Source organism: Desmodus rotundus, chromosome 10 (assembly GCF_022682495.2).
Source record: "Desmodus rotundus isolate HL8 chromosome 10, HLdesRot8A.1, whole genome shotgun sequence".
In the NCBI taxonomy this organism is placed as follows: Eukaryota; Metazoa; Chordata; class Mammalia; order Chiroptera; family Phyllostomidae; genus Desmodus; species Desmodus rotundus.
This window is the reverse complement of record NC_071396.1, coordinates 95,963,504-95,984,356: the sequence shown is the minus strand read 5'-3', so window position 1 is coordinate 95,984,356 and position 20,853 is coordinate 95,963,504. Positions and strand designations below refer to the sequence as shown.

Genomic DNA, 20,853 nt, shown 5'->3' with positions numbered 1-20,853 from the left:
GTGACCACGGGGTACAGCTAAGAGAGGCCTCACTGAACAGAGAAGGTGCTCTGGAAATGCCGTGGTCTCAGATTTTACTCTAGTAACAGAGCATGAGAAATTATTCCTCCCTCTCCTGCATTTTTGCAGCTAAGGTATCCAGATGCAAGGGGATTCTGTCACCTGCCATTGTCGTAAAGCAGTGTCCTAAAATTTGAATTATGATCTTGTTCTCAGGTTCCCAGTTAAATCTTAGTTTCATTTCTTCAGGATTTTAGCTTTAGAGATATATTTCTTCTTAGTTGTCTCCTTCATACGATGTCTTTAAAAATGAGTATTTTCATAGTTCAGTAAATTAGAAACACTTACACTGATTCTAAAATTAATTTAGAAATAGAAAAGCCTCATTTTTCAAGGAGAAGTCAGTCATAGATCATTGCAAATCAAAAATTAAAAAATACCAGCGCACACGTTATTTCTGAATAAGAAGACAAAGGCAATGTGGGGTGGGAATCGGGAAAGGAGAGAATTTGTCCAGGGGGGCTGCCCTTTGTGTTTTGGATCTGGTCGTATTCTTGACTTTTGAGTTATACTCATTTGTTACTTTGATAAAATTCAACCAAAAGTTTAGGGAAAAGAAAAATAAGAACAGGAAACCAAACCTTATGTACAATAAGTATTTGGGATCATTTTGAAAAATGAGATCAATGTATTACCCTCAGAGTCTTAGCCTGTAAAGGAAGGTGCATCAGCACCCTCACTCTGCTCAGCATAGTCTGATTTGGGTGATTCAAGAGACATTGGCGAAAACTGCTAATAAATTATGCATGCTGTAATTAGGCATTTTCTTCTGATATTTTTCCTTATTTAATTGGAAGTCTGTAATGACACTGACCAAAAACCCTTGAAAGCATCATCATGTGAAGTCTTCAGTGGGATGCTTCCTGTGCTGCTTTTTTAGGTCTTGGTCTAAATGGCATTTACTCGTCCTCCCTGTTCTCCCTTTTCTTTGCCTCATAGCACTCCCTGCAACTGGCATTCTCTGCCACTGGAGTCTGAACTTCACCCAGGCAGGGGTTGCGTCTGTCGGTCACTGCTTTAATCCAGTGCCTTGTCCACTGCTTTTTCATAACACCAGTCATATGACAGGTATCATCTGGGATGTTATATTGTCTGATTGGTAGCTATTGGGAGGGTTACATTGTGTCAGTTAACCTGGTAAACTGAAGGAGTCACAGAAAACAGCTCCTTGGAGTTCATTAAACCAGACCTACCACGGCCTGTAAATTACAGGGAGCAGAGAATAGTGGGCGAGTGTTCAGTGGCTTTGCTGTTATCAAAGCTCTTTGGAGGTATAAGGAGTACTCAGAGCACCTGTTTTGAGATCTTTCATAAGAGACAGTTTGTACCTAGTTTTTACATTTGCACAGTTAATGCATTTTTACTTTCTCCCTCTGTATCTCTGTTGGTATTTCAGTTTTTGTATTCTTTTTCTCAGCATGTCTGATTCCTCATCCAATTTACTCAAATTTTAATTGACATAAAGTTGAAGTCATTAGGAAGGTTATAATCGTTCTTTTATTTGGCTTGGCATACCAAAGAGTTAGAGTTAACAATGACTGTTGAATAATAACCAGTAAATTAGTTCAAATAATGTTACAGTATGTTTCCTAAATATAAATCAAACACATACAAGGGAGAAAAAAGCTGCTTCCTAAAAATTTTGCTCAGAGAGAGGTATTTTTATTAAGAAAGCAAGTTGGAGAGAGGTATTTTTATTAAGGAAGCAACTGGCCCTCCATATCCGCGGTTTCCCGTCCATGGGTACAACCAATCTCAGGTGGAAAATATTCAGGGGGAAGAAAAGTTGCATTGTTGAAGTGTATTGCTGGTTAGTATTTAACATGTACAGACTTTTTCTCTTGACATTGTTCCCTAAACAATACAGTGTGGCAACTATATAGCACTTATATTTTATCAGGGGTTAGAAGTAGTCTAGAGAGAATTTCAAGTACATCAGAGGATATGCATAGGGCTGCATGCAAATGCTGCATCACTTTGTATACGGGAGCTGAGCACCACAGATGTTGGCATCCTGGGTTGGGGGTCTGGAACCAATTCCTCCTGGATACCGAGGGATGGCTGCAAATTACTAAAATTGATTTTATACCACTACTTGTTGTTGCTGTTCTTTGGATATTTGAGAGTTCTTGTTCACCTGACTCCCAGTGTGGTCTCTTGTTAAAACCAAGTGATTTTCAGGAAGGTTTTAACTAGCCATTGGTTTTATGGATGAAATGAGATAAATATTTTTCTGTAATTGAACATTTCGGTCCATGCCAAAGTTGAGTGAAATGCAAAAAAAACTTCCTATTGCGCCTCACACCTGTGACTCACACACGTTGCCTACGCCGTCTGCCCCGCTGGAGCTGGTGCGTGTCCAGTAACATCTCTGACTTTGGACCTTAAGGAAACCATTGTTTTCCTTGAACTAAAGAAAAACCAAAACTGCCTGTATTTTACAGGATAGTCAACCAAAGAGGATTATCCTTAAATTGCCAGTTAACGGTCTCCATGTTGTAGAAAAAGCTGCGTCTTCATTGTATTATTTCCTTATACTGTCACTTTTATGAAAATGCTACTAAGTGAATTTTAGTTCTGTTGCTAAATGTACAATGTGTGCATTAACCAAAATATGTTTTACTTGCTTTTCATATCTTTCTTGTAACAAAATATTTTCCTTATTCCCAAATTCATACAAGTAGACTAAAGAAAGCAATGGAAAAAAGGAAAGGCCAGAATCATAATTCTTGCCACCTAGATTTTGACTGGTTTCCTTTAATAGCCTTTTTCTATAATTCTATATTAATATCAACTTTTTGTTTGTTTAAATAAAGAATCTTGTTCATGCCATTTTAGGGTTTCCCCACCCTATTTTATCTTTGACATATCGGTAGTTCTACAAACTTTTGTCCAGAAAATAAAATCAGGCATCTTTCTCTTCCAAAGAAATTGACACCATACAGCAAAATTGACAGGCAGCCCCAGCCCATGACACAATTGATTGCTAGACTGTGATCCCAAGCTGAGCCATTCTAAGTCAGACCCTTATGAGTGTGACACATTTAAGTTGCATTCCCCAAAACTAACTTCATATTATAGAAACACAAAAGTAGATAATAATGAGTGAAAACTTTTTACTTTATAACCCTGAATCACAGCGACAGCCAGATGGGAACTGGGTTACTTCTGTTGTGGAGTTCATTTGAGGTTTTCAAAATGTAAGCCCAGTGACGCTCAGACTGAAGCCATCCTGGGTAGTGACTCCTCCTTTACTGAGCATTCTTCTTTACTCTGAGGACCTCTACATTCATTTTAAACCTAGTTTCTACCACAAGAAATAAGTTGCAAATTTAATGCAGGATTGCCTCCCCAATTTCTTTAATCCTCATTGCTGAGCGATAGACAGTTTCCATGGCAACTTCTTCAAGTGATCCCTTGCTCTAATTGTAGCAGCAGACTGAGTCACCCTCATTGCCATCGACCTTGACTGAATCATGAGCATTGGCAGTTGTTTGGACAAAATGTAGGCATTGGTCCCGGTCATTAAGCAAACCATAAATACAACTTTTGGTCATTACACGGGATATGGTTATAATGCAGTGGGTTTCAAATCAGCAGTCTTTAGTCAAAAGTCACATATATTTTAGCGTTAGACTTGGGATATTAACGTCGCGTTTCCTAAGGAGGTTAGCCATTTAGTGAAACAATAGCATTTAGGGCGTTAAAGATCTCAGATTCATAGTTAGCTCGGTTCATTTCGTTGTAATGCACACTAATGTTCTAAAATTCAAATTTCAATGTCATGGAAGCACTTCACTTTCAATAGACACAAAAGTTCAAGTCACGAAACATTAGAGTTGTTTGACTTTGTGCCTGGTAGAGTTACTATACCTCCCAAGTACATCTGTATCTAATAGGAAACTTTCATTCATTATTGCTATTGCTTTGACTTACTAAAAGCAACAATTTCTTGAGCTGCTACTACATGTTAGGCATTGGGGTAGGAGTGCTGTGTATTCATTATTTTGTTTCCACTCTACTGTAACATTGTTGCTGATAAAGAAATCAAGGTTTAGAATCTTGCCCAAGGTCACATAAGCAGTAAATAGTAGAACAGGATTCAAAGGCCAGTCAGGTTGTAGCAGCAGACTGCGTCACCCTCATTGCCATTAACCTTGACTGAGCCAAGGTCAGAGGCTGGGCTGTTAACTGCTCTGCCAGAGTTCCTCTTCTATATTCTGGCCAATTTTCCATAAAGCTAGAGAGTCTTTAGTATATAGAATAATGCTCCTTATTCAAATCTATGAAAATAGTTTTTAATATCTCGATTGAGGTTCAGCATCTCTCAATTATATTTGCAGTATTATTGCCAAATAAAACTAACAAGTTTTTGTTCCCTTTTTTAAATGTTCAATTCCTTACATAGCTTGAAAAAAGCATTTTTGAGAAATGTCTGCCTTACAGATTTTGACAGGATGTTGTAACTCCAGGGTGAAATACAGGGTAAGAACTGCGTCTAATTTTAGATCCTCTGTACCCGTTGTCATTGCTGCGTGTCATGGTGGTGGCCCTCAGTTACCTGGGGGCGGGTGGCAGAAAAGAGCTTCCGAGTGCGTGCCAGCTCCGCTGTGGCCGGGGCCCCGCCTTTCCAGACGGACACTTAGCCTTCCGACGTTCATTGAAAAGCCAGTGAGAGAAAGGCAAACACCATATGACTTCACTCGTATGTGGAATCTAATGAACAGACTGAACTGACAAGGAAAATAGAGGCAGGCTCAGATGGAGAGCAGGCTGACAGCTCTGGGCGGAGGGGTCGTAGGGTGGAGGGATGAAGCAAAAAGGAAAAAGGACTCAGGGCCTCGACAGCAGTGTGGTGATTGCTGGGGTGGGGAGCTGGAGGTGGAAGAGGGTATAAGGGGAATAAATGGTAATGGAAAAAATACAATAAAAAAAGCATTTGTTGAAATTGTAACTGATTTCTTCCTCCCCGCATCCGTGGAAACCTCCTCTTCCTCCTGCGCTCTGCCAAAAGCAAGGGAGTGCCTGTGTTCGTTCTGTCCGCAGAGGGGCTGGTCCTCTTGCGACTTCGTTTCATTCGACTGCCTCACAGAATCATCGCCATTCTCTGATGACTTTGAGCAGACTTAAACTCACTAAACTGTCTGGGTTTTGCGGATTGGCAGGGCAGGCGAGGCATTCCTTGCAGCTTTCCACATCCTTAGCAGAAGTCAGTCTGGCCCCTTACTGAGCTTCCCTGCCGAAGGCCTTATTATTTTACACTTGCAGGAACTGAGGCACTGAAAGTGAGTGCCCAGTCCACGGCACAGCTGGGACGAGAACCCAGGCTGGGGCCCTCTCTACTGACGTGCAGCGATGTCTGTTTTTGCTTCTTTTTTTAATTTAAACTTCAGGGTTCTCGCTCCCCTGTATACGATTCCTCACCGCCCCTCACAACCCCAGTGACTCTTCCTCCCCAGGAAGAGTGAAAAAGGACCCCAAATGTCGTACGTCGTAGATCTCTGGTGTGAAATCACAGCGGACAAGTTTGTAGAGATCATCTCCCTTCTGTACGCTAACAGTGTCAACAATAACCCACAAACATTGAGAGTAATGAGTTATAGAAGAACCAGTGGGTTCCTTGGTTTAGGGAATGATTATTTTCAAGCATAGCCTTACACTCGTTTACTCTCAAAGCTTGTTGGGGTCTCTCCTTCTCAGCTAACGATGCTTCTGTTTCAGGTGCGGGCGGAATCTAAAGTGAGTTCCGGACTTCACTGAGGCTCGAGGTCACCCCAGAGATTTTTCTACATTAGCCACATTTTGGGTTCTCTAATAAAATTTGCTTTTTAAATGCAGTATTTTCTCCATTCTTAATGGAAACTAAGACTTACCACTTAGGAGGGATTTTTAAAAATCTCATAAGCATTTGTTTTTGCAAATAAAAGACTGCAGCTCGGGTCGAGTGACTTACCCAAGGTCACGCAACTAGTGGTCGCTGAGCTGAGACCAGACCTGGGATCTTGTATCTCGGGTGGGGACTGGGAAAGCACTCAGCAGACTATCAAAGCCATTAAAATAAAAAAGATGCATCTTCCTAGAGAATTATCTTACTTGGATGTTACTTTTTTATAGGGTGGAGGGGTATTTCTTTTTATAATACAACACTAATGTATTTTGAAGAAGAATGGAAATCAACACTAATTGTTAAGGCAAACTATTACATTATGAAGGCCCCCGTCTCAGGTGTATGCCTGCTCTCTCCTGCCTGTGGGAGGGCCTGGGAAAGGGGGGACTCACTCGCCTGCACCCCACCTTCTGCCCAGGGTGAACAGCCTGCTAAGGTGACATGACTGTTGGGGGCTGCGACTTAGGTGGATTTCAGCGAGAACATTTCTCTTTTGTGAGTTATCTGGCTATTTTCCAAGTATGGAAAAACCTATAAAGTTAGCCAATGACCCCTCGCAGCCACCATTATCTCACCTTCCTGCCACCAGACGGTGTTTTAAATAACAGACTTCCCAGGGTTCTAGTTTAGGCTTGTGGGCCACATTCAAGCCCTGTCCAAGGAGTGAAGAAAAAGAACACATCGTTTTACATTCCCACACAAGAACGACGGGGCCCCCACGGTCTGCCACTCTCCCCCTCCTCCCTCCCCTCCAATTATTAAGGTTACACTTTGTCTCATCTGGTCACAGCATTTATTCTTCAGCTGTGATTCTGCATGTAATATAAAGCTACTTCTTGCTATAGGAAGCTCGATACATTGGGACAGATCCAGTTCTGGCTGGAAACAATGTGGCCACGAAGCCTTTCAGTCTGTGTGCCAGTGAGTTAGCGACCAGAACGGGGCCTATCGCCAGATGATTGGGTTCGAAGGCCGTTTGCACATCAGCTTTGAAAGAGGTTTGCCTGTGTGTTTCCTCCCCTCCTCCCCACCCTGGCAGTGTCCTGTTCATTTTGTGGAAGGTTTTATTTTCTGCTGAAAATGCAGGAAATTTAGACAACTCTTTTGGAATCCCCCCAAAACTAGTACAAACAAGATACATATGCTTCTCTTAAGGAAACTAAAAATAAATGATTTGAAACTATTTAACTGTATAAATTCCCTCTCAAAAGGGAAAAGGAAGTTTATATAATGAGGCAACCGTGAGTGCCGTTGACAGGGTAAGATACTCCCACAACTGCCAACTTGTCCCTTTGACGTGAAATCACCACTTAGCATGGAACTTGCTCAGCGTCCCTACTGCCCTGTACAGAAACCGCCAGGGACATCTGAAAACGACCATTTTCTCAGGGTCCTCATTTCTGCATTTGAGATGTTCTGCAATAAAATAAGTTTTGAGGTTTCTTGAGAAGAAAGTCTGTTTGATCTGGGATCCACTCCTGGAATGGAAGCTGTGTGCTAAAAATAAAATACCGTGAATGAAAAAAGACACAATATTCTCCACGTGTTTTGCTGTTCTACTAATGAGCCATCGGATTTTATCTCTGGCAAAGCTAATTTTGACAGTACAAATGAAACGTGGTTAGTTTTTAAAAGCATGTCTTTTTATGAAACCTGTATTATTCCATAAATATGTTAATTTCCCTATATATTGTCCTCTAAAGGGCCAGTTTTTTAAATTAACAGTGGTGGAATTGGGGGCTTATAGTTAAGACTAAGAAATGTGATTTCTAAGATCTTTATAGTTACAGTAATTGAATTAATGTACCAACTTTGAAAAGTCATTTATCTTGTTGTTCTTTTTTGTAATGCCCAAAATTAAAGTGACTTTTCTCCTTTAAAATACTTTAATATATTTGTTTTTTTAAATATCACTCACATGGTACTTACCATGTGTTACACTGTTTTAAGGGCTTTACAAAATGCTGAAAAAAGAATCCGGTGGCAACCTTCTTTAAATACCATTTGAAATGCTGACTTCCCAATACTGATTAGATCAGATAACTAACCTTTTAGGTCTCTTTAAATGCTGAGATGGGGATGACTTTGTGATTTTAAAGAAGCTTTAATCAAATTCATGCTAACTTTTCATCTGTTTTACAAGTGGTGATTATTACCCAATAATACTTTTTCAAAATGAGACCCAAAGGATTTCTTTTGTGTATTGCCATGTGCAGTAGAATCTAGTCATGGTAGCAACTTGAGAATTCTGGCAACTTGTGAATTATAATTATCAGCATAGTTTGACTTGGAAATTGGAATTAGTCAAAAGTTTGATACTTTGTCTGTAGTAAATCAGAGTCCCCTGGTACATAATTTACCCCTCTGGCCCACGGTTATGTCATGACCTGCTGGGTGCCTTGCAGCTGAATTGCTGTAACACAGATGGAAGGATCCGCCAGAGTGCGGCTTCTAGGGAACAACGTTTCCTTAAGGGATGCTGCTTCTTAAGGGATGATTGAAGTCATGGGTGGGCCCTGCCTGGTGTGGCTCAGTGGGCTGGGCATCATCCGCAGACCGATTCCCTGTCAGGGCACGTGCCTGGGTTGCGTGCCAGGTCCCCAGTTGGGGGCATGCTAGAGGCAACCGATCGATATTTCTCTCTCGCATCGATGTTTCTTTCCTTTTCCCACCCCCCCTCTTTAAAACCAATAAGCATGTCCTCAGGTGGTGATAAAAAATAAAAATGAAATGAGAGAAATGAAATACCCAGTAACTCCTTTAAATATAAGAGGTTTAGCATAATTCTTAAAGAGTCTTCAGTCAGATTGATTGATGCAAAGTGAGAACTAATGTGTAATATGCTTATTGATGTAAAGTTTCCAGTTTATACTTTACCTGAGTTGGGAATAAAATAAATGGGCAGTAGTTTAGTTTGAGTTTAAATGAGCGGGTGCCTGTTTGGGTGTTGGGTACATTACCCTATTTGTTTTAGCAGATTACTCATTCAGACATTGAGGATAAATTATCAGTGTGTTTAAAAGCAGAAATTATAAACTATCAACAGGTTATTTGTTTTTGAAATTTAAGTTACATATATTAGGACTTAACATACATGCGTATATGAAATATTTTTATAAACATAAAATTCTGCCGAAAGCTAATGTTTTGCCTTGTAGTCATACTGTCTCACTGGGTTACTCTTAAATGACTTTGAGAGAGAATTCTGAAACGTGAAGTCTCTTCTTCCGCCTCCTCTTAGACTAACTCAAGTACCAATAAGAGATGAAAATAAACTGAGAGAATTCTGGTCAAGATTATGTTGTCAGTTCTCAGTTTGAATGCCATTCACTTCCCTTTGCTCCAGAAACACAGAAATACCAAGAGAACATTTAAGACACACAGCCACACCCGTAGAAATTCCTCAGAGCAGCAATAGATGAAGGAGTTGAGGCAGTGAGCCTGTGGAGCTTCCGGTCCGGAAGGAGGCGGGAGCAGCGGGGAGCTCAGCTACGGGCACCCGGTGCCCAGGTGGGAGGCAGCACACTGGTGCCAGGCTCCCTGCTAGAAATTAGAAAGTGGAATTGATTTTTTACTGAAAAGAACCTGAACAAAGGTGTTCACAATGGCTCTTAAGTTCTGTGGCGAGGGAGGTAGGAGGACATACAAACAGCCTCACAATGGGATTGTGGGCCAAACTGATACTGCCTCGGTGACAGACCCTGCCCTGGCTGCCTTCAGTGTGACTGCGGGGCAGGAGTTGGGATCCTGGTTTCAGAACGAGGCGGTTGCAGGCTCTAGGAAGCCACTGCATGACCTGTAGGTTTGGGGGAGGAAAGAGCGCACCGTGTGAGCCTGCCTAACCAAAGTTCCCAAACGTGCTGAAATCTGTGAAAGAACCAACGCAGTCCTGGTCGCAACTACAAGGGGAAGTGCAGTATCCAAGCGGAAGTGGAAATTAATGGAGTCATTTTGAAGTACTCTTTTTAGTATCCTCAAAGATACATTAAGGGGTGATATTCATAAAAGAGAATAGATAATTATAAAATAAAAACAGGGAGAAGTGAAGCAAGAATGTGACAGAGAACTGGTTATTTAGAAAACGTAAAAATGAAAACCGTAAGTAACTGAAAGCTCAGTAAACACAAATTTTAAACTGGGCACTGTCAGGTTACCTGAGAGCCCATCACACAGTGTTACAATTTTGCTTCAGCTGGAAAAGGATTTAGAAAACTAAGGAAGACAGGTGAAGTCGATTGTATTTACATATAACATTGCTGGTTTTTTTCCAAGAGGTTTGTTGATTGCCTGCTTTGAGTTTTGCTGTCTTATCACTATTTCACACTCAGATTCCCAAAGACTGTTGACTCTGAGGAAACAGAGACAAAACAGTTGGCTCTTTGTAAATAAAAGGTTGTGATGACAGTGCAGAAATGAGGTCATCTTCTGAAATACACGCTTTCAGTGGAAATGGTAAGACCCTGCACCACTTTCCACCGTGGAAGTCTCATGGTCTCATGTGACACAGTGGGGATTCAGAATACGCGTAACAATCTATTAAGTGAGGGCCAAAGGGGGGCCCAAATTTCCTTCTAGGTTGGCGAGTCTATAATTTATTATAGGAAATTCCTAATTTTCACCATATAAGTTCAAGAAAACCTAACTGAAATCCTTTAGTAACTGATAAACCTAATTCTAAAAATTCTGGAAAAAAAAATCTTGAAAGAGTTCTTTTGCATGATCTTTCCACTGCTGTTATAATTTTTAAGCAGTTGCTCTCATTCTAATTAATTCTGGGTCAAGGAGAAAAATAGTGACCGTGTGGGGATTTTCTTTCAGGCACAAGACCTAAATGTCATCGAAGAAGTGATTCGAATGATGCTGGAGATCATCAACTCCTGCCTGACCAACTCTCTCCACCACAACCCGAACTTGGTGTATGCGCTGCTCTACAAACGGGAGCTCTTCGAACAGTTTCGAACTCACCCTTCCTTTCAGGACATAATGCAAAATATTGACCTGGTAAGTACAAATGGAGATATTTACCGTGGTTCTTTCTTAAACATTAAAGTAGAGAAGTTCAACCAACCTTGATAAAAACTGTAGAAGAGTCTCTTTAGCATCCGCTGCGCTTGCCGTCTGTTCTGTGCTGCCTTCCGTGTATGTGCTATGCACACAGACATACACACGGCGTCTGGCACCAGTAACACCCCTTTCTCATTTCTGACTCTTTCATCACAGAATCATAAGCAGGTAATTCTGTAACATAACAGTATCACACTAAACACACCATGTGGCATTTCCGGTGGAATGTTCAAATTAAAACTATATCATTACACTCATGTTATTACCCTGCTAACCACACTCAAGCAGGTGTCACTTCTACTTCTGCAGACCCCACGTGCGCGTGCGCGCACACACACGTTGGGTTGGTCAAAAAGTTCATGTGGTTTTTTCCATATGATGGGCTTTAGTTGTGCTTACTCATCTTTAACTGCATTCGAGACAAGTTTGTGAGGTTGCATTGTGACACCTGTCATATCAACGCACATTTAAAAAATGATCAAAATTGGTGAATTTTTGTGTAGCCATTTTAATATTGAAGATGGAAGAAAATAAGCAACATTTTGGCCTATTATGCTTTATTATTTCAAGAAGGGCAAAAATGCAGCTGAAACGCAGAAAAAGATGTGTGCGGTGTATGGAGAAGGTGCTGTGAGTGCTCGAACCTGTCAGAAGTGGTTTGCAAAGTTTTGTGCTGGAGATTCCTCTTTGGATGATACTCCACGGTCAGGTAGACCAGTGGAAGTTGATAGCGAACAAAGTGAGACTGTAGTTGAGAGCAGGCAACATTCTACCATGCAGGAGACAGCTGGCCTACTCAAAATATCCAAGTCAGTAAAGTTACTGCTGAAAATAAAAAATGCGTATTTTATTTTATGAGAAAAACCCATATGGATGCTTTGGCCAACCCAATATTTTTTTAACATTTAGATCATTAGCATTGTTCTGTAATATCAATTCTTTGAAAATCTCACATTTTAATATCTGTATTACAGATGTCCTAAATATATTTAACCATTATCCCAGATAAGAAAACCCAGATGCTAAAAGAGGGTTTCCAGGTAATTTTAACACAAATCCAACCCTAAGAATCATTGTCTTAGATAAAGATTACATGTTTGCATAGGGCTTTATCACTGTGACTTATCTGCCTATACACACTCTCATCTGACCCTTAAATCATCCCTGGGAGGGAAGCCAAGCAGGGCATGAGAGGGAAAACGGTTGGCTGGAGGTCACTCAGTAAGTCACGCAGACCGTGAATCCAGGTCTGCTCATTATAAACTCTGGGCTTTCATCACTCACTGGGATACACCTAAGTAAGATTCCAAATGTGCAGGCTTTCCAACAACTTTTTGTTGAATACTGCCACCCAAAACAGTGCTGGGCCCACTGGAAATTTATTCGAAAACATTTTATATTATTTTTACATGTTTTGGGAAAAAAATGCCATGACAGAGATATAAATAACATCTCTACTTTTTGCCTCTTTCAGCACTTTAGCTTCCCCTTCCCTCCCCTACTGCCCCTGAGATTTTGGCATAAGCAAGCCTTTACTATTTCTTCTTTCATAAAGTTGAACTTGAAAAGTATTGGGAGAGGACACTATGAGTCTACTGTTATTTTTAGCTGACAGGGAGTTGAGAGTTGATATTTTTCATTAAGACATTCAGCGGTGTTCGATATCTGAGACAGGAGGGACTAACCTTGGAAAACTTTTGCAGAAGGAGTTGGATGTGTGTTTTTCAAGTGGCTAAACTTCTATTACTCACTGGTCTGTGTTGCTCCCGTGTAATTCATAAGATGAAAGGATCTGGCCGAATTAAGCAGCAGGAGAAAATAAAATTACCACACCCTAGAAGAGAGGGCATGAAAGAAATTTCATGGCTGAACATGAATAGAGAACAGAAGCAGTGAACAATAATAGTTGCATAGTACGGAAAGGCAAGAACTATTTTTATCTCTGCACAGTGGAAAATTCACGTTAGCTTGTGTGTGTTTCCAGAACCGACCATCCTTACTGAACTCCAAACAGGTCCATGCAGTTGCCAGTGTGACGCCCCACAAGTGGTGAACAAGGTTAAATCAGAAGTCTTCATTTTCTTCAAAAAAATCAAACACAGAATGAATCAACTTTTTCTTCCACAGTCTTCTTTATTTCCATAAAGGACATCAATATCTACCTAGTTGCTTAGCCAAAAAAAAAGAGGAGGAAATATTAGTGCTAGTTGAAATAAGGGTGGGAAACTGCAAACCTACAGAGCATGGTCAGAGAAGGCCTCTCCAAGAATGTGCATTTGAGCGAAGACTTGAAGGAGGTGGAGAGTGAACCGTGCAGATACCTGCAGGCAGCGCGTTCAGGCAAAGAGAACGTAGGCGTAGGGTGGAGGCTTGTCTGTGTCTCCCTCTGGAGCAGAAGGTGGGCATGCTTACTGACCACTGGAAAAGACTGGGTCCCCAACACGGAGTTCTGTTCCTACAATGTAACGCACTGCACGTGCAGAGGCCCCTCGGCTCTCTTCAGATCGCCCTGCGGGGACTGGGGCTCAGGGAACCAGTGCAGACATGCCAGTGCCCTGGTCCCTGCCGTGCCCGGGACTGACCCAGAAATCTCCTTCCAGGACCCGTGAAACTGTGACCGGCTAGCTTGTTAATTGCAAGTAAGGTGAAGTTTCAGACTCTTCACAACTCTTCACAGTGTGAAATGGTGTAATTTTATTTGAAGGTACACTGATAAATTAAAGCTGTGTATGCATTATAAACTGTAGGCCGACTGCACAAAAAGAAAAAGAGCTGTAACTAGATAAAACAGATCCATAAATTATACTCAGTCCGAAGGTAGACAGGAAAAGCAGAATAAATAATAGCGAGCAAACAGAAAACAACAAGCCGTGTGGTAGATTTAAGTCCAACCACGTCAGTAATTAAATGCTTCTCACTTTGAATATAAAGACATAGATAGCTTAAAAAGTAAAAGGATGAAAGACGTCTCACCATGCAAACACTAATTAAAAGAAAGCTGGAATGATTGTAAAGTAAACTTCAGAATAAGGAATATTACCAGCAGTAAAGAGGGACAGCATGTAACGATAAGGGGTCAACTCACCAAGAAGACATAATTCTGAGTGTGGATGCACCTAATAACAGAACTTCAAAATGCATGAGGCAAAAACGGACTGAATTGCAAAGAGAAATGGACAAATTCATAATTATTCTTGGAGCATTCAACACTTCTTTCTCAGTAGCTGACACAGTAACTAGACAGAAAATTAGTAACAATACAGAAGGCCTAAACAATACTACCAACCAACTTGATTTAATTGATGTTCATAGAACATTCTCCCCAACATCACTGCACGTGGAACATCGACTGAGATAGGCCATATTTGAGGCCATAAAATGAACCTCAACAAATTTAAAAGACTTGGAATCATATTCTCTGACCACAATGAAATTAAACTAGAAACCAGTAAAAAAGATATCTGGAAAATACCCCAAATGGTTGGAAGTTAAACAGCACACCTAGGGATGAAAGAGAGGCAGCCACAAAGTAAATAGGACATATTTAAAGTTAGCGAGAATGAAAATGTAATGCATCAAAATTTCTGGGATACAGCTAAAGCTTTGAGAGGAGAAATGTATGGCATTAAAGAAGAGAAATCTTAAATCAATTATAAGAGTCCACATTAAGAAATGAGAAAACATCCAGGTATGTCAGAGCTACCACCAGGACTCAGAGGCCATTAACTCTAAGATCAGCCAGAGCTCTGCGCCACTTCCCTGTCCATATCTGCTCATTGGACCGTGATTGCCACGTATATTCTCCAGCACTCTCATGAGGAGAAGGGACACGCCAAGAAACTGATGGAGCCGCGAAGCCAACCAGCTCTTCCTTCAGGATATCAAGAGGCCAGACTGTGGCAACTGGGAAAGTGAGCTTCACGCAATGGAGTGTGCGTGACACTTGGAAAATCTATCACCGCCACAACTGCACAACTGGCTCCTGATAAAAATGACCCCCATTTGTGTGACTCCATTGAGATTCACTACCTGAATGAGCAGGCCAAATCCATCCAAATACGGGCAACCATGTAGCCACCCGGAGCAATACGAGGCCCCTGAACCTGGCAGGGCAGAGGATCTTGTGAACGAGCACACGCTGGGCCACTGGGACCGGAAGGGCTGAGCCTCAGGCTGCCTTCCTGTAGCCACAGGGTGACTTTCTGGTCCTGGCGATAGGAAATACAGGTTTATATCTTTGAATGAAGATACTGTTGGCTAGTTTCACATTCTTTACTGGTGTTACATCCTGACTCCAAAGGAAATTTTTGGCGAAATAGTTTACACCTTTCACCTCAAATATTTTCTGTTAAGAGAACTAGACCTTTGTTATGCAACAGTTGCTGGGAACACGATAAAGAAAGATACAACATCTGACTCCAGGCGCTTACCCGGCCGTGGCTGGTCAAGCTTTTCCTCTCTGACCCTGTTAACTCATCTGTAGGACAGATTTTATCAGCCTTGTAGGGTTGTTGTGCGAATTAAATGAATAGTAAATGTAGCTCACGTGGTCCATAATAAACATGCAGAGGTTTGTTCCCTTCCTGTTGATGTATAAATTATACTTCCCTTCTGGGAGTGGTGGTTTTATCATTTTCTAATGTGTTTGAATGCAAACACATTAGAATGTCAGCTGTAAAACATGCAAATGAGAGACAGTTTGAAAAAAGGGATTTACTCAGACCCTGAGTCTCATGCCTATGCTGCAGCTCTCCTGGCGGGAATGGGAGTTCCTTGTGGCTTAGAGGCAAGTCCAGTCAGGCCGAAGGGTGAACAAAACTAGACTACTATTGCATTTATGAGTTTGTTTGTTTTTTAAAAGATTTTATTTATTTATTTTTAGAGAGAGGAGAAGGGAGGGAGAGAAACATCAGTGTTTGGTTGCCTCTTGCATGCCCCCTACTAGGGACCCGGCCCACAACCCAGGCATGTGCCCTGACTGGGGATTGAACCAGCAACTCTTTTGGTTTGTAGGCCAGAGCTCAATCCACTGAGCCACACCAGTCAGGGCTGCATTTCTGAGTTCTTTAATGATGTGACATGTAAGTAGTCTCTTTTATGTTGGTTTGTAGTGTCTACTGGAATACTGTGTGTTCCTCTTAGCTTTGATTATGTGTAGTTTGTTGCTGCAATCAGCAGTCTCCAAAGAGGATGGCACACATACCCTGGAGGTTGCACATACTCCAAAGGTTGACCAAGAGTCCACAGAAACACGGGAAGAAAATATTAGAGCTTTTGTTTATTCATTAAAAATAAACAGAATTACTTCTGAACAAGATGGCCGCATAGGCAGACATGGCTCACCTCTTCACACAACCACATCAAAATTACAACTAAATTATAGAACAACCATCACTCAGAACCATTAGAAATCAAGTTGAGTGGAAGTCTAACAACTATGAAATTAAAGAAACCCCATCAATCCAGACTGGTAAGAGGAGCGCAGACACAGAACAAGCAGGTCCTTCACCCAGCTGTGGTGGATAAAAATTCCACGTGTGAAGGGATATCTCAGGAATGAGGAGTACTAGGCCCGCCAGCGCAGAGTTCCACTGTCAGGAAGATAAGTCCCCAGAACCTCTGGCTGCAGAAATCAGTGGGGATAGAGTCGGTGGAAGAAACGTCTGGAGTCCCAAGCAGTTCCTCTTAAAAAAACCCAACACATGGACTCAACTAACAGACTCACTCCCTCTAGACTCCAGTGCCAGGGTGGTGGCTTGAGCGGCACCAGTGGCATGCAGGGAGAGGCTGAGATATTTGGCATCAAGGAGAGCAGAGGCCATTTCTGGGCCCTCCCCCAACACAGCTGCCGGACTGGTGCCATATCTAAGATTCCATCAACCTGACTAACACAATTAGACCCACCTTGCAGATTCCCGGAGACTTGACACCATTCAGCTTGGCCCACCTAATCCGCTTTTCCATATGAATGGCTGGCCTTGGCTCATGCTTCACAAACTGCCTAAATCCTCTCAAACAAGCAACATCTTGCCTCAGTGAGCGCCCAGCCAACACTAGCAGCATCCAGCTTAGATTCACAGCTTGGCTTAGCCTGGGAATCTCCGAGCCCAGCGCAAGTAGCAGCCATCTCAGATTGCTTTATAACTCAGGCAGGGTGGCCCTGAGCAAAACACAGGTGGGGGCTGACCTTGGCTTGCACCACCTAGGAAACCCCAGGGCCAGCACACCCAGTGGGCAGCTACAGACCACACCAGAGCACCACCACCCTGCCCCTGTACAGCTGGTTCTTCCTGGAGCATGGAGTGCAGAGGGTGGTGGTCAGTGGTCACAGCCAATCTTTGCAGTTGACCGGCCTGGGAAAATCCCTCCCATTGATCTGCCAACAGCAGTCAAGGCTCAACTACAAGAGGAGGGTGTACTCAGCTCACCTCAAAGGGCACACCTCAAGTACCCAGCTTGGGTGATAGGGAGGCTGTGCCACTGGACCCTACAGGACACTTACTACATTGGGCCACACCACCAAGACATGGAGTCAAGGCAGCTCTGTCTAGTACATAGAAACACACACAGGGAGGCTGCCAAAATGAGGATACAAACAAACATGGCTCAAATGAAAAAACAGATCCAAACTCCAGAAAAAGAGCTAAATGAAATGGAGATAAGCAATCTATCAGATGCAGAGTTCAAAACACTGGTTATAAGGAGGCTCGAGGAACTTACTGAGGACCTAGGCAATATAAAACAGATTCAGTCAGAAATGAAAGTTACACTAATTGAAATAAAGAACAACTTACAGGGAACTAGCAGTAGAGTGGATGAAACCAAGAGTCAAATCAATGGTTTGGAACATAAGGAAGCAAAAAACAACCAATCAGAACAATAAGAAGAAAAAAGAATCCCAAAACTTGAGGGTAGTATAAGCAGCCTGTGGGACAACCTCAAGAGGTCCAACATTCACATCATAGGGGTGCCAGAAAGGGAAGAGAAAGAGTAAGAAATTGGAAATCTGCTTGAAAAAATAGTGAAAGAAAACTTCCCTACTTTGGTGAAGAAAAGAGATGCACAAGCCCAGGAAGCACAGAGAGTCCCAAACAAGATAGATGCAAAGAAGCCCACTCGAAGATGCATCGTAATTAAAATGCCAAAGGTTAAAGATAAAGAGAGAATCTTAAAAGCAGCAAGAGAAAAGCAGTTAGTTACCTCCAAGGGAGTTCCCTTAAGACTGATTAGCTGATTTCTCAGAAGAAACTGCGGGCTAGAAGGGATTGGCTAGAAATACTCAAAGTCATGAAAAGTAAGGAACCTACAGCCAAGATTGCTCTGAAATGGCAGATAATACATATCTATCTGCAATTGAATCTAAAAACAAACTAAGCAAACCAGAAGACCAGAGACAGAATCAAGGGTATGGAGAGCGTTTTGATGGTTCCCAGATGGGAGGGGAGTGTGGGGGAATAGATGAAGAGGTGAGGGGATTAAGAAGTACAAACAGGTGGTTACAGAACAGCCATGGGGATGTAAAGTACAGGACAGGAAATGGAGTAGCCAAAGCACTTATACTCATGACCCTTGGACATGAACAGTGGTGGGGCCTTGCTGAGGGATCAGGACTGCTGGGTGGAGGGGGGCAAAGGGAGAAAGATCAGGAAACTGTAATAGCATAATCAATAAAGTAGAATTTTAAATAAACAAGCAGATTTAGCTTTTCTAATCTTGGTATTCACGAATCACCCACAAGGTCACTGTGTCAGCCATTGCTGTCAGTCAGAAAGAGGAGTTCTCAACACGGAGGGCTGGCATGGCTACCCTCACCTTTCATTCACTGAAAGGTTATTGTTGGTTGTGTGTTCATGATGTCTGGGCTATACCTAGGTGTAACTAAACGAGCCCTCACATAACGGGCACAATTGGTGTGACTCCCACAAAGGAACCACAAATTGAAGGCAATACAATAACCTAAGTACTCAAATAGTCCCTCTCCTCCTAGAACAAGTGCTACCTTACAAGGTAAAAACAGTGACGAACCAGTGTAATCTCACAAGAAATGGATCTATAAAAATGATCAAGAAGGCTGTGTGCATAATGGGTTTATACAAACGCAGTGCATCTTACTATGAGCGGTACTGTTTGCTGGTGATAATTTGAAGACTTTATGATTAGCAAGACATATGACAGCTAATTATCCAAATTATTTTAATGACAGTATTGTAATTGAGTACAAAAATGTTTTGTGTCCTACAGTTAGGTAATTTTTAAAATCTAGTTTATTTTGTTTTTATCTTATTTTAGAATTTTACGCACTTTTTATAACATGAAAACCATTAAGGCTGCAGTGATTATATGCAGCAGTAATGGATGCCTGCAGTAATGTTGCATAATTTATAAATAAATAGGACACGTGAGGTCTGTCCAAAAGAAGCCCAGCCATTGTTAACATAAGGAGGATGGTTTGCACGACATTGACGTAACCTGGCAGCCAAGGAGAGCAGACTGGAATGCACATGTGTGAACAGTGACGACTTCACTGTACTAGTCAGTGGGGGCGGCAGACGCTGTTGAGTGAGCATGTGTACTGTGTGCCTATCACATTCGAAATGACTGAGTGACTAGAGCAAGGAATGTGCATCAGATTTTGTGTTAAGTTTGCACATTCCTCCGTGGAAACTATTGGGATGATTCAGGAGGCCGCAGCTCTGGGCAAGTATGATTGGCAGCTTCGTGGCAACAGTGCGCCCACTCGTGCATCACGTCTTGTGCAGAGTTTTTTTTGCAAGACATCAAATCACCCAGGTGCTTCAGCTGCCCCTGAAGCCCAGATTTGGCCGTGTGACCTCTGGCTTTTCCCAAAACTCAAATCACCTTGGAAAGGGAAGAGATTTTAGACCCTCGATGAGATTCATAAAAATACGACAGGGCAGCTGATGGCGATTGGGAGAACTGTGTGAGGTCCCAAGGTGCCTACTTAGAAAGGAACTAAGGCATCATTGTTCTTTGTACAATGTTTCTTCTATTGAGTATCTTCTAAAATAAATGTCTATTTTTCTTTTTTTAACAAATATCTTTTATTTTTATTGTTGTTCAAGTACAGTTGTCTCAGTTTTCACCCCACCACGCCCCCGCCCCGCCCCTCAAATGTCTGTTTTTCATATTACATGGCTAGACGCCTTTTGCACAGACCTCATATGTTGGAAGTACATCCTCACTTTACTTGTAAGCGTGAACCACCAAAAGAAATTGGGAGACCTCTGACCAGGCCTGGGGATCCGTATTTTCACAAAGCTTCCAGGCTACTTTTGATGGTCAGCCACCTTTGAGAAATGTTCCTTGTCTCATTATCTGCTGCTGTAAGCTAAAAATCACGCTGTATGTGAACATGCATTTGGTAAATATTAGGAAGGGAAAAAATCTATAAGCTGTAAGCAACTATAAGATCTGTCTACTTTTTCATTGACCTTTTTGATTTCTTAGAATGTTTTTAACAGATATGTCTTATTTTTTGGTCAAAGAAGAGAATTTTATGCAAAGGTATTAGTCTGAACCATATGGAATCACCAATTTTCAACCATTTTTTACCTACAAAAGTGACATTTCATATGGTTAACCAAAGTTTTTCTCAGAAAAACACTTTAAAACAAAGATATTTATACAAGAGGAAGGTGTTTAGTTTGCATCTTTGTTGTATATTTTAAAATAAGATTTTAAAACAACTGTTGTGATATGTTTTCTCTTTATGTTGTGTTTGTGTCCAAAGACTTATTCATTGTTGAAAAAAATCAATTTGTTCTGGCCTGTGTGGCTCAGTGGGTTGGGTGTCATCCTGTGAACTAAAAGGTCGCCAGTTC

At 41.7% G+C, this 20,853-nt stretch overlaps 1 protein-coding gene across 3 annotated transcripts in view; it reads left to right on the top strand.

The window, feature by feature from the left end:
- Positions 1-20,853, top strand: part of DYM (dymeclin) — a 286,983-nt gene that overhangs the window by 214,253 nt on the left and 51,877 nt on the right. For all 3 annotated transcript variants that reach the window (XM_053912308.2, XM_053912309.2, XM_024580592.3), the window contains exon 15: positions 10,766-10,948. In XM_053912308.2, the coding sequence (XP_053768283.1) occupies positions 10,766-10,948 (183 nt within the window). The remainder of the gene's footprint in view (positions 1-10,765; positions 10,949-20,853) is intronic.